Genomic DNA, 14,216 nt, shown 5'->3' on the forward strand with positions numbered 1-14,216 from the left:
AGAACAACATACCATTCTCTACCATGCTTGCATATCAGTTACTTTGATCATGACCCATAAAGGCAACTTCAAAAACCTTTCATTTAGAAATCCCTAAGCAAACAGGCATGTGCATGAGAAATCAAAGACAAGCAATTCCCACAAAGAATTCTTCATGTTTCAAAGGGGCAACTTGCAAGCAAAGGTATTCAGATTTTTTTTTAAATCAGCTCCTGCAGTTAGGGAACAAAAAGTTATTGTCAACAGTTACATGTTGAAAGTAAAATATTACACATTTACCCTTGGTGTGTGTGTGTGTGTGTGTGTGTGTGTGTGTGTGTGTGTGTGTGTGTGAGTGAGAGAGAGAGAAACAAAATGATTTAATACAATCTGTTAAAATTAATATTCAAATAAGAACATGTGTGTTAATATTACATTGTAAGAAGCAGTAGGGCTTAATTCCTCTTTAAATTCTATTTATTTATAGAGCATAATTGAGGGGTGTTTTTTTAGTGCAGAGCTGGTGGCAAAATTTGGTCCCAGCACTAGAAGATATATGCCACTCTCACATACCTACAAATTCCCCTCTTTTAAACATATGCAAATATCAATCTGCAAAGTTTTGTTAAGGACAGCTGCACAGAAATAGCTTCTACAGGGAGGCAGCCTCCTCGTGGCTAACCATTTACTTACAACATCCATTATATGGAGACACTTGGGCTTATCATATCAATCTACATGTGGTTGATTTGCAGGCCACTTCAAACAAATGGCTTACCACAGAGAAGCAACCTTGATGGCTGTGACTGAATGCAGCCTCCACCTGAAGGCTGTGTACGTCCTACCAGTGTTCTTTGGAGCCAGAGATGGTAAAAAAAAAAAAGCACACCAAAACATATTGATCAAGTTCATACAATCACTGCAGCTCATCATGGCTTATTTAAGCCATGTTGGGTCACGGCATCCATGGGCACCATCCTGAACATTCAAGCTACAACTGCAGCTTTTCATGTTGTCCGAACACGGTGGGGATAAGTTGTGCAAGGGTTAAACAATGCTCGCATAACCCTGAAACAGGCCATGGGTTCTGCGAGGATTGTTTAACCTTTATACAAGCTAGCACCTCTGGCTTGGGATGACACAATAAGCCGCGGTTGCAGCTTGAATATTCAAAATGGCCGCTGGCACAAGCCACTGCCCACTGTGGCTTAAATAAGCTATGGTGAATTGTTTGATCGTGCAAACAGGCTTACCGGTAGCTCTGATGTGCAGCAGAAAATACAAAAAAGGTGAACCAGTGTGGGGGGTTTGGATACTAAAAGCCTTTTCAAAAGCTTCAACATGATTGTTGTTTTAAATGGCAATCTACTGTGGTAACATAGTCAAGTGACATCCGAGCCCCTAACATGTTTAATTGGAAGAGAGTTCTTCTGATTTTAGAGGAAAATACTTTCAAGTACAGAGTTTTAAATACAAGTTCTTTTCCAGGCTCCTGTGCTGGTTTATGCTGTTTTTCACAAGAAGCCATGCAGGAGATTTTTGAGCAGAATAGACCCCTTGAAGAAACTCATGAAACCAGGATACTGAGAAGCCCCTAGTCACATAGGTTCACGTGCCAGTGGCATCATGTAGGGTTCTTTTTCCTTTTCCTTTCTTTTAGTTTTTTTTTTAAAGGAATAAATAGTAAGTCCAATATCTATGTAGGAAACTGAGCTAAGCTTGTTCCAATTTTAATTGGGACAGCATAAGGGAAAGAAGTGGGGGGGGGGGAAAGGCTTGGAATTGCATTCATGCTAGTAACATCTGGTTGAAAGTATGTGCTTATCAGTGAGGTACTGCTGCCATTAAAATGCCATTGTCGTGTGGAAATTAATAAGTATTAAAATTAAAATTAAGTAACTTTTCCAAGTGGCGTCCTCCCCAAGGAACAGCTATAAATTAACTGGAGACTGTGTTTTGCTGCAATGCATGCTGCCTTAGCTTTTCAAAAAAAAAGATGCTAAGAATAAGAAAGTATTAAATTGGTTTTAGCAAGAAGAAACATCCAGAAGTTCCTCTTGCAGAGCAACTGTTGTACTCTTGAAAGACAAACCAGTTATCTGAAGATGCATGTAGCTCTGCCCATTAGCTCCCCCTTGCACCCACAATAAAGCAAAAAAGAAGAAGCAGCTTGTTTTTAGCCCGGATTTTTCTCCCAAAACTATGAATACAGGGATCCTTAGGCAGATAAGTAGTCAATTATTTCCTCTTCTCTTGAATCTTCCAATTTCTTCAGTCTTGGCTCAAGTATTATTAGTTATCAGTTAATAAGAAAAAAAGATAAGTTTTCTAAGTGTCTTTCTTTCAATGAAGTTAATTTGATACCATAGTCTTGTTATATGTTCAGAACTGCATCTGTAAAATTATTTCTTTTTCTTGATCTCTTGGTTGCCGTAGCTGGAGCCCTTTTCTATTTCCGTTACTCCTATCAGTCTACGAACTCCAAAGGAAGCTTTAAAACAGAAAGAGAAGCAATTACTAAGTTTCAGTGGGAGTTACTCCACTATTTCAGCAAAGCAGCAAGAAATGTGTGTATGTATGAATAAAATATATAAACACACCATGGATAGGGACATGTATATCAGTGCTTAAATATATAACCAAAATTCTGCACCAAGGAAAAATAAATTCTGGAAACTTTACAAATGATGAAAACTTGTGTGTGTGTGTATTGTGTGCATACACAAATACACACAGTTATTTTGCAGAATGTATTCTGCTTCAGCTAGCCACAAGGATAGGTGGGCAACATGTGTTCCTCCGGATGTTTCTGGGCTGTAACCCCCATCATCTCTGACCACTGGCTATACTAGCTAGGGCTGATGGGAATTGGAGTTCAACATCTGGAGGGCCATTGGTTTCCCACCCTGCATTAGGCTACTTGCCCTGATGGTTGTGTGCTATCTCCAGTATCCGAGGCAGAAGCCTGTGTGCACCAGTTACTGGGGAACATGGGTGGGAGGGTGCTGTTGCACCAGGTCCTGCCTTGTTGGTCCCTGGCCGATGGCTGGTTGGCCACTGTGTGAACAGAGTGCTGGACTAGATGGACCCTCGGTGTGATCCAGCATCAGGGCACTTCTTATGTTCTTAGGAGACATTCTGAAAGCCCAGCTACGTCAAGCCCTACTCTCCACCACACACAACTACCACTTCTCAGATTTTTGCCAGGCATTGCCTAGACAGTTTTAAACTTCTCTTCACAGCCAAAAGGGGCTAGAATGTCTTGGGACATTGAATGTTGTATCATCAAATTCTGCAGCTGCACAGAACTGTGGAATATGCACAACCCTGTTTGTGTACATACAGACACATGCAGACATCAAGCTTCTAAGAGGACTCAAATAGGTCAAAGGCCAGAAGCAGGAATAAAGGAAGTGCTTTCTACTTCCTGTGGTAGGTGTTCTGAACTCTAAGGCCATTTCTACACCTGCCTTTCCCCCCGGGATTGTCCCGGAATCATCCCTGTGCATCCAAATGACGCACAGGGGATCCCGGGAGCAAGCAGGGACGATCCCTCCATTTTCCTGGGATAATCCTTAGGTGTAGAAAGGCCCCTAGTCTTTGGAAACAATACTACCTGATTGTAAGTACTGGTGGAAATGTTAGCATCATTAGCAGAAATCTAACCTGTCTTTCCTTCTCCCATTCCACGTGCCTTCTGTAGTGCACCTTTGCATTCCTTTCATTTCTCCAACAGGGACTCGTCCAGGTGAGAGAAACTGAAGTATGTCCCACAGTCCTAGGCTGTTCACTGAACAGGGGCAAATGCTGCGCAGCCTACCTCACCCCTTATGAAATGGTTATAAGCAGCATGTGAACACTAATGCAGTAACATGCTGAACACGGTGCCCCAGTGAACTTAAATACTTTAAAAAGCAGAGGGGGAAGGCTCTTAACATAAAATCAAAACAACTACTCTGAAGTTGTTCACTCCAAAGGCTAACATGTCAGTGTTACAGATAACCGGGTTGTTTTGTTATTAAGGCCACAGTCCAACCTAGCAGGAAGTGCATGTAAGCCTATTTATTTCAGTGTGTTTAAATATGCTTAACTCCGGGCCTAAAATAGGGGTGGGTATGTCTTTACGCTGGCAGGATCTACATTGTTGTTTTTTACTAGAACACTGCGATCCAGCAACGGGAGCCAGATGCAAAAGAAGAAGCCTTAAAGAATTCTGAACCCAAGAACTTGTACTGAGTACTAGCACTGAAAGGAGCTCCTACAAGAGAACCTACCCTCTTGGTTACCGCAAACATTCCACATTTGCACAGTATAACTTGGGTATATGTGCATGTCATTTTGTTGTTGCTATTTTTAAACAACTGAGAGTCAGAAAACCTTGCTGATCTACTGCAAATCACCCAGAAATCGACCAGTAGATCCAGATCTACCTTCTGCCCACCTAAAAGATTAGCAGCAGCACAAGAGTTAGCACAAAAGAATATATATATATATATATATATATATATATATATATATATATATGAGAATGATGCAGGGGACTAATGGTTAGCTTTGTCCAGAGGACACATTAACGGATGGCCTTAAAGAAATATCTTTTCATTGGGCTATTGCGAAGGTAAAATGAAATATGTATTGTAAGTTGCCCTGTTGGGGACAGATTAGGAAAGAAAGCCAAAATAAATAATAAAAGAGATTCTGAATACATTTCTCAAAGTACTAATCTTCAGGTCTAGTAATCACTGTGTTCAAGTGCAGGCAGGTAGGCAGACAGAAGTGATAAATGAAAGATGATAGATAGTGCTTAGCAGACATAATTCTCCCCCCCTCATCCTACAACTGAGCCAACTAACTGAGAAAATGATACTGGTGTCTGGCTGCATCATAGGATTCTCATGCATGTATCTCAACTCAATGCCCCATGGGAAGATAAAGGTTTTTTCCCCCCAGTTTTATTACCTGCTCCAACAAAGCCCAGGAATGCTAGAATCAGAAGAGGTGATCCACTTGCAAAAATTCCAAAACCAAATTTGAAAAGAGGAGACAGGAGAATGGTAGCCCAGAAGAGAAAGTTGAGGAGAGTCCACGGTCTTCTGGGAGGTTTGATTTGCTCCCCAGGAAATATACCGTCTTGATTATACTTCTCTTGTAAAGCATCCTTGAAGAGAGAAAGAAAAGGTTTCAAAATTGGGAATGCATAGGATTGCATTCAAGTGATTCAAAGCCTGTAGATTTTAATAATGTCACAGAGGCAGGCCCGTATGACCCACTACCACTGGTTGCTGTGGGAGGAATTTGTATTATTTTTACTAATGATTATTAAAAAAAAACATTTAGAGAAACTAGATGATCTATACTCTTGTACCTTCTTGAACACCATTGCTTTTATAGATCCTGTAACATTTTTCCAATACCACTGGGAAAGGACAAAAATCATAGCAGCAAAATGCCATGTGCAGACCAGCTGAGGAAAAATAGAGAACAACCCGAGTGGCAAAGTGTACAATAACTCCCTGAAATGTGTACTAATTTCACATATTACATTATTCACATAAACACAGTGAGCACTTGATAAACTGAAACTGGTATCAAGTGTAATGACAATTGCTTAAATAAAACACAAGAACTAGCCCTTAGAAATATGTAACAATGGTTAAATTCAAGATATTCTCCACAACATTTAGGCCCCCATTTACACAATCAGTTGTGGGGAGAGTTAGCAGGTGGTAAACTTAAACTGCATTCAGACATAACGTTAAACCATAGGTTAATGTTGCAAATCATGGGGCGCAATGAGCCTGTGAGAGCCTTGGGCTTGTGCACTCCCCATCACCTCTTCTAGCATTGCTGTGAGAAGACTTAACTGCACTTTAGCATGTCACGTGAGCCCTATACAATGGTAAAGCTTAATTATGGTTAGTTGAACCAAGTCAGCTTCATAAACTATGGTTTGAAGTTGGCTTGTTTCAGCAAAACCATCGCAAAAATTAATCAGTCAGTTCAGATTTGGATGACAAAGCAAGCGGCAATTAAACTAAAATGAAAATAAAAGCTTCCAGACCAATCATTGTGGCCATGCTGGAGGAGATAAGGAGAAGTATATGAACCCAATGCTTGTTGTGGCTTGCTCTCATAACACCAAATGAGGCCTCAAACTCTATTCAATAGACAGCTATGATTAGCAATGGGCAGGCACTCCAAACCTAAGTCAGGATGGACTCAGTTAAAACTATCTTGAAGGACGCTCATTGTTCACTAAACCAAACTATAAATCATTTTATAGTTTGGCCACATTCCAAAGAGGGCCTTGTCCCATTCATTATGATGCTACCCAGAGCATGATGTGACTTGGAGGCCTCCTTGCCACCAATTACCACAACAAACACTCCCCTGTTCTAAAACTTACCAAGATGCGAGGAGAGCTCATGGCCATCATAGGTCTCGCAAGTGTGGCCTGAACAATGCCACATGCATATGCAGCAGCATCCACTAATGTTGAGAAGTAGCTGCCATGTTTCTTGTTGCCAACATGCTTTCAGCAGCATCCCAGCCTGGAGATGAAGGCCTTAGTTTGCCACAAGCCCTCCCTGCTCCTGACCTCAATCTTGGTATGATTTGAGAAGGGGCACTGAATGGACTCACAGCCAAGGGGGAAGCAAAACGGGCCAAATGAGCCTATGTGGAGTTCGCCCAGAATTTTGTATGGTTCTGGACCTAATAAATGCTTCAGGTCCTTGAGATCTGATGTCCTCTGTCCCCTTTTTGAGTTCCAACCTATCACTAATCTTGATGTTTTACACAACAAAGTCTCAACTTAACAGTTCATCTGCAGTATTTGCTTCCATCCTGCAGCAAGCCTTCACGTGATTGCTGCTGCTGTTATCATGCAATTCCATCTTTTAGTTTCAAGTTTATTATTCCCTGAGAAGAGCAGTATCAGAAGACATCAGGTCACAAACGCTTCCACTTTATTCAAAGCTTCCCCCCATAGACTTAACGGCAATCTACAATTCACAACAGTAATTAGTCTTCTACTATTTCAGCTTCCATTGACATGTTCAGTACACAGAAGCAAGTATGAGTGTACAGTATGTGGGATATGTGTATAGAAACCACAGCCTGTAGACCACAGTTGCTTTCGGCTTAGCACCTGCTCCCATTCCATGTACAAAATCCAACTTGACAGAATAGTTGGATCTTTCTTCAACACTGGTGGTAGGGTAACATCATCTACTGCACCAGAAGGCAGTAAGCTACCTTGGGAGCACAGAACAGGCTGCTTGGCACACAGTTCTCCCCTCCAATACCTTGTTGCCACCTCCCAGCATCCGCCACCTGATGTGACTGCTTCACACTACCTTATGGTAAGGCTGCTCCTGATCCAGCCTATTGGAATCTTTATTAGCATACATTCCCACTTCACTTGAATGAACATTCCGTCTCATACAACAAGATTCCCAACTCCTTGGGGTCAGAGCCACTATAACCACTTCTTTGGTTGTTGGCACTGAGAAATCCCATAGAGGTGGGCAACCTTTTTGCCTCTGAAGGTCACATGCAGTGGTGAGTCAGACACCCACATGCACAGCTTCCCTGCTCAGCCCCCACTGTCAAACACCCTGTTCTCCTCCCTCCATATTAAGACATACAATTCGCCCCATCCCAGCGTGTGGGGATGTTTAAGTTCCCTGCACCTCCATGCACACTGAGATCCCTTTGGAAGTGGAGTTCATGGCTTTTAAAAGTTCTCCCCATTAGGGTGGAAAAGGGAAGACCCCTCCCTAATGCAGCAGAGAGATAAAAGTCCTTGAAAATGGGGACTGCACTAGTGAGAACAAGTTTGATCCAGGCTTTCAAAGATTCTCCCTGCTGTGGTGGAGAAGGGAGGGGCTACTGTTTGGAGGGCTGGAAGGAGCGTGACCTTCATGGGAAGGAAGACAGGTGGGGATGACTTTCCCCACATGCCTTTTTCTCCCTCAGTGGCAGTACAGAATTTGAGGGGGGAATTTGACACCCATGCCAGCTATATAGAAGCTTTGTGAGGCCTGGATGCAGCCCATGGGTCACGGGTAGCCCGTATGTGCCGTGAATGAATCCAACACAGATGTCACATTGATGGAAAGATTGTGGCCCTCTTGTTGGAGGAAGTGTTACATCACATCAACATGGTCTAGCAGAGAGTATGCACACTCACCTTTGCCCATCTTTGTTTTAGGATCAGAATGTGGGCAAACACCAATGCACTTGGACCTTTAGTGCCTGATGTGCAGGCCTAAAGCATGGGGCACACAGCTCTTGTTGCCTATCCCAAAAATATTGATTGGTGGCTTCAAGAAATGCTAACTTTTTGTGGTAGAATAGCGTACAGTAATCAAGATATGATAAGATTGTTTTGATGTAATGTTGGGCTCGCTCTCTCTGCTACGTGAAAGCTAGAGTATACTAGGTATCTATTGTTTTTTAGACTTTATGTTGTTGTTTTCCTGTCCACTTCGTTGTTTCACACATATCTGTATGCAATTAAAATGGCTGTAAGTCTTCTAAGCTGATTCTATTGTCTGATGATCGTCAAGAGGCAGAGGAGAGAAATGCTTTGGGCCAACATTGATGATATGCTACATAATTTCTATGGAATATTGTAGGATTTCATCAAATCCAATATAAAACATAGATATGAAAACAATTCTGGCTCACAGAGAAAGCTTATATCATACTTTCTGATCAATCAGGGCTAAACTAGTTGTGACATGGAAGACTGGCAATTAGGATCTCACATTGTTATAATACAGCCAGGTTAGTAGCAGCCACCAATCTGATTGGAACCATGGCCCTGAGGGGGGGAAATACAAGTATCATATGGGAGTAATTTTATTTGGGAATGCAGTGTAGGGGATAAGGGTTACTTTCTAGCACCATGGTCTTAGTCCAATTCACATGCCCCCTTGCCCCCAATAGTTGCTATGTACTTATTATTATTATTATTATTATTATTATTATTATTAATTTATTTATTTATATAGCACCATCAGTGTACATGGTGCTGTACAGAGTAAAGCAGTAAATAGCAAGACCCTGCCGCATAGGCTTACAATCTAATAAAATCAAAGTAAAACAATAAGGAGGGGAAGAGAATGCAAAGAACTGTATGCGGTCTTCATCACATATCTCCCAAGTTACATCTAGTTGCTCCCTTAAAGAGAAGGGGAATTGCCTGAAGTTTGCAATATTGTCTTTTCTTGATAATTCATTTCATGAGTATATTATTCTATAGAATTTTAAGGGGAGACGAGCTATTTACCTTTTCCTGGTAAAGTCTATGAAGCCACTTTGCTGCTTCCTTTTCATCCAAAGGGATATCTTCTAGAGGAAACCTCCTATGTGGTTTAAAAGAGGTTCAATAAAGAGCTTTTGTTAGAGAAAGAATAATCACAATATGTACATTAAATATGGGGTGCAACTGGACATAGCATCCATTTTGTAAACCTGAATGGTTCATACAAATAATCAGGAAGACTATCAACATCAGAATTTGTTCAACTCCTCTTTCCCTTCTTCCCCAGAATTCCTGTATATATTCCTAGGTGGGAAGGATGCACATCTGTGTTGTAAACAGCTTCAGTTCACCTTTGAAAGAAAGTGTTTGTATTAAATTACTGCTGCATTTCCAATCGCCATTCCACTTGAGCAGATTCTATTTTCCGTGACACATCTTCAGTCCTGGAATATGTCAAGTAATAATAAAAAGAATGTCTTTGAGGATCTGCAAAATCCTATGCCCACACTGCTGAGTAATCACTATCAAGTTCGGCACATTAAAGATTAGGGAGAAAGCTGCGACTCTTCCTGAGGACATCTCATTTCACATGATAGCAGTGAACCTGAATTGGTTGAATTCCAGGCCACCAGCTGATATTTCATCTCTTCCCCTACTGCCAAGGAACCCATCTTCCATTCATTCTACTAACCTTCAATTTCTAACCTCAAAACGTATAGCTCAGTTTGAATGTTGCCTCTGTCATGAACTTAATCCATGGACTTAAGCAAGCCACTTTCTGTTCACATCAGTGCCCCACCCCCACCCCCACAACCCCATCTGCAATATTATTATTATTACCCCTCATAGCTGAATCTCTCTGGGCAGTTTACAAAGATTAATATGGCAGTTAACGACACTGACTTATCTTGCAGGGTTGTTCTGAAGCATTTTGAATACCCTGAAGCACTGCACAAATGTTACTACTACTACTGCAGCCTTGTTGAATTGTTCTAAACCTGAATAGAATAAACACAAGTGAAGGGAGGGAGTGCTTTAGCCCTGCCCCTCACCTTCACCGCTTTCATCTCCCTATATGCACGGAAGACAATGGTCTGAAGCAGAGAGCCTCCTCTATCCAAGGGGACTTTCGATGTGATCTGAAATGCCGGACAATCAGTGTTCCAGATCACACGGAGAGCCCCTGCAGACAGAGGAGGCTCTCCGCTTCAGACAGTCGCCCTCCACATGTACAGGGCAATGAAACATGACAAGAAACATTCAATAATGTATTAGTTTTATACATGTTTTTAATCAGTTTTATGTATTTTATAGTATTTTTGTATTCAATGTTGTTCCCTGCCTCCATCCAGAGGGAGAGGCAGGTAAGAAATAAACAGATGAGGAGGAGGAGGAGGAGGAGGAGGAGGAGGAGGAGGAGGAGAGGGGCAGGGCTGAAGCATTCCCTCCCCTCACGTGTTTACACTATTCAGGTTTAAAATAGCTGAATAGGGTTTAGTGCTTCATCACATACTGACACTTGATCAGTTCCCTGTACTACTGGAATGTCATTTGTGAGAACATGATGAAACTTGAGCAGATCTAACACAGCAAAAGTGACAAAGCACTATAGAGAAGGCTTCTCCAATCTGGTGTCCTCCAGATGTTTTGGACTACAATCTCCATAAGCCACAGGCAGCACAGTCAATGGTCAGGGGTGGTAGGAATTGTAGTCCTAAACTTATGGAGGGCACCACATTGGGGAAGGCTGGTATAGAGCAACATCTGCAACAAAAAACCTCAATACCTGAGAGAGCAACGGCACAATCCACAAAAAAGTCTTACGTCCATTGTTAATGCCCAATCATTTGGCCAGATTCTTGGAAACACTCCTGGCAGATTGGGACTACAGAGTGAAATGGAGTTGTTCATTGCCAAATTTTCTAAAGCGCCTCTGTAAGATTCTATTTGCAAAATCAACCCTACAAAAAGTTCACTTAGGCTGCAACCCTATGTATACTTACCTGGGAGTAACGCCCTTTCAACACAGTGGAACTTACTCCTGAGTAAACATGCAATGGATTGTGCTGTTATTCATAGTTTTATGTAGGAACTTTCTCAGAGGTTGTACAAATCTGAACATGACTATCTGGTCTTTCCCCTGCTTATTTAAAAAAGGTAAACCAGTGAACATTTTGCTTGCAAAATACCCACACTGAACCCAAACTTACAAAAGTGGCACACATGTGCAAAAATCTGTAAGATATACTTACAATATGGCCAAACAACTTAGTATCTCCCTTACGGAGATCCTTATCCTAACAAGTTACATTTTACTCTCTTGTACAGTATGAATCAAATATCATTGAACACCCTGTATTGCTGTATCCCTGCAATGAATCTGCCACTAGAGGGTGCCCATAGCCAGAATATGTAGGTTATGTAGTGAACATTTCTCATAATATTATGAAGTTGGGGGGAAATAGCCTTTATCCAAAAAGGATACAGCTTACTATGGAAATTTTAAAAGAGCGTGCTTCCAGACAGCGGGCTCCTGGCATCTGGAAACAACCAGTGTGTGCACTGCTTCCTTTCTTTCACCCAAGCAAAGGCTATACGGTCAAGAGAGATCAGATCTTGTACCAGGAGCCTCAGACATCTGAAGACGTTGATGAAGACATCCATGTCATTCAGGCAATCTTAAGTAGAGGCCAAGGCTATTACTACGATAAAGGTTCTGTGGTTGGGAAAGGAGAATGTTAGCTACACCACTTTGGTTCTTTTACTCTTCAGAACCTGATTGCTCTCGGCCTGTTATACATGCCTAACAATGGCATTATATCAGTCCATGGGTCTGAACATGGCAGGAACATAGTAGACTGCCTTACACAGAGTCAGATCATTTCTCCATCTATAGCTTAGTTTTGTCTACAGCAGCCTTCCCCAACATGGCTTCCCTCCAGATGTGCTGGACTACAATTCCCATCCTCACTGTAAGGCCCTTGGATTTTACATCTGACAGCTCTAATTTAGACGTTCCTATGATGGCTGTAGTCATAATTACAAACACCAAAGGAAATGATATAGGTTTTATCACCATCATCTGTGAAGAAATAACTTATTTCAGATAGGCTTGCAATTGACCCAGCCAGAAATCATTCCTGCAATTCTTTTAAAATAATAATATATTTTTTTTAAAAAAAAAAAGGAAGAGGAGAAGTCAGGTCACCAATCCATATTGTTCAACAGCAAGCATAGTTGGAAAAAGTCCAGACAAATGGATCCCAGGAACTCAAGCCAGACTTTATCTAGAAGACGTGATGAGTATGATTGGGCTATACTTTGCTATTTATCCATTTTTTAAAAGGTGGTGCTTGGCATACTATGTTGATGGAACTTGACATAATGTATTCCCAAGTAACCCAACAGACCTTTCAAATTAAACATGGAATCAGCAAAAAGAGCAGCTTGAGCAAATTGCTACTTTGAAAGGATTCATGGCTTGTTTGCTGCCGCATTTGCCTTTGTGCTCTGATACCAATGGCGAAAGGAGCCTGAACAAAGCTAAAGATCCGAAAGCGGAGGTTGGGGGTGGGGAGCACAGGTAAAAGTGGCAGCTTCACCACCATGTTTGGACACAAGGACAACATGCCATGGATACATGCTCACCTGACACACATATCTGCTTCGTATTTCTTCCCATAAAGGATTCCTAGTAAGGATGGGTTCTTGTTTCCTCTGAAGTTTAACGTCACATCATACACTGCTGAAACTATTCCAAGCAAGATGAGATAGTCATTATTTCAGTCTTCAGACTGCTAGAATTCAACATTTTGTATTATGTTAAAGCCCACAGACAAGCACATAATTCTCCAAACACGCTGCTCTACTGGTCACGCGGTGTATTACCAAAAACAACAACTGCACTGCAACTTTAACAGCACTAAATGGACCAGGGTCAGTCACACTCATTGCACTTGCTGGGCAGGTATATGCTCCCTACAACTTTTAGTGCTGGTCCTTTCATAAGGCCAATCCACAAACCCTATTCCACATTCCTTTCTCTATGTAGGCTAAACATGTAAGGAAGGAGAATGTGCTAGCCCCGCCCCATCCCCACACGTTTCCATTGCCCGCTACATGTGGAGGGCAATAGTCTGAAAAGGGGAGCCTCTTCTTTCTGTGGAAGCACTTCATGCAATCTGGAACACTAGAAAATCAGCATTCAAAATCACATGGAAAGGCTCCACTTATAGAAGCTCTCCTTTTCAGAATGTCACCTTCCATGTGTAGAGGGAAGTGGAAATACACGAGGAGGAGTGGCTAGTGCTCTCCCTCCTCATGTGTTTAGCCTACACAGTAATAAATACCCGAATAAGGCTGCAGTCTGCCTGCAAACCAGGACTGAAAACCAGGGATTAATGATGATTTCCAATTCTGATTTGTGAGCAGACAATGGCTACAGTCAGAAGCAACACTAAACCATAGTTCACTTGACTCCAACTTGCGCACTCCCCCTTCTCTTCTCCTCCTATAGCATGGCAGTGAAAAAGTGGTATGAAATCCACTTCTGTTTTAAACTAATTGCAGTTTGTAGTTTCATCTCAACTAGGGCAACCAGTGGTTGGTTTAAACTATGATGTGTCCAAACAAACGAAGATCAAACTGTGGTTTCCAATCCTGGCTTGTTCAGGCAAATCATAATTAAAGCCAGCTATAAAATGATAAGCAGAGGTTTATTTAAAGCAGAAGTCTTCTAGCAGCTCTGCCAAAGGAGAAGGGGGTGGTGGTGGGTAGCAAGCTCTTGCACATAATGCAAAACTGTGGTTTAGCATGATTGGAAGGTCTATGGGTTGTGCTAAGCACAGTTCACTGTGTTTGCATATAACAACAAACTATGGTTTGCTGCAAGTTCAGTAATCATGGAATCAGAATGCACAACAAAAAGAGGGGAGGAAAAGGAGAGGAAGGAGTTCATGAGTCC

The 14,216-nt window shown here is 41.8% G+C and overlaps 1 protein-coding gene across 3 annotated transcripts in view; it reads right to left on the reverse strand.

Annotated features, from left to right (window-relative positions):
- Nucleotides 1-337: 337 nt before the first annotated feature.
- Nucleotides 338-14,216, reverse strand: part of AGPAT3 (1-acylglycerol-3-phosphate O-acyltransferase 3) — a 102,256-nt gene continuing 88,377 nt past the window's right edge. For all 3 annotated transcript variants that reach the window (XM_063126570.1, XM_063126571.1, XM_063126569.1), the window contains exons 6-9: nucleotides 12,902-13,004; nucleotides 9,278-9,353; nucleotides 4,939-5,137; nucleotides 338-2,470 (exon numbers count right to left, since the gene is read on the reverse strand). In XM_063126570.1, the coding sequence (XP_062982640.1) occupies nucleotides 2,382-2,470; nucleotides 4,939-5,137; nucleotides 9,278-9,353; nucleotides 12,902-13,004 (467 nt within the window). In that variant the 3' untranslated portion in view covers nucleotides 338-2,381. The remainder of the gene's footprint in view (nucleotides 2,471-4,938; nucleotides 5,138-9,277; nucleotides 9,354-12,901; nucleotides 13,005-14,216) is intronic.

Source organism: Elgaria multicarinata, chromosome 5 (genome assembly GCF_023053635.1).
Source record: "Elgaria multicarinata webbii isolate HBS135686 ecotype San Diego chromosome 5, rElgMul1.1.pri, whole genome shotgun sequence".
Taxonomy (NCBI): Eukaryota; Metazoa; Chordata; class Lepidosauria; order Squamata; family Anguidae; genus Elgaria; species Elgaria multicarinata.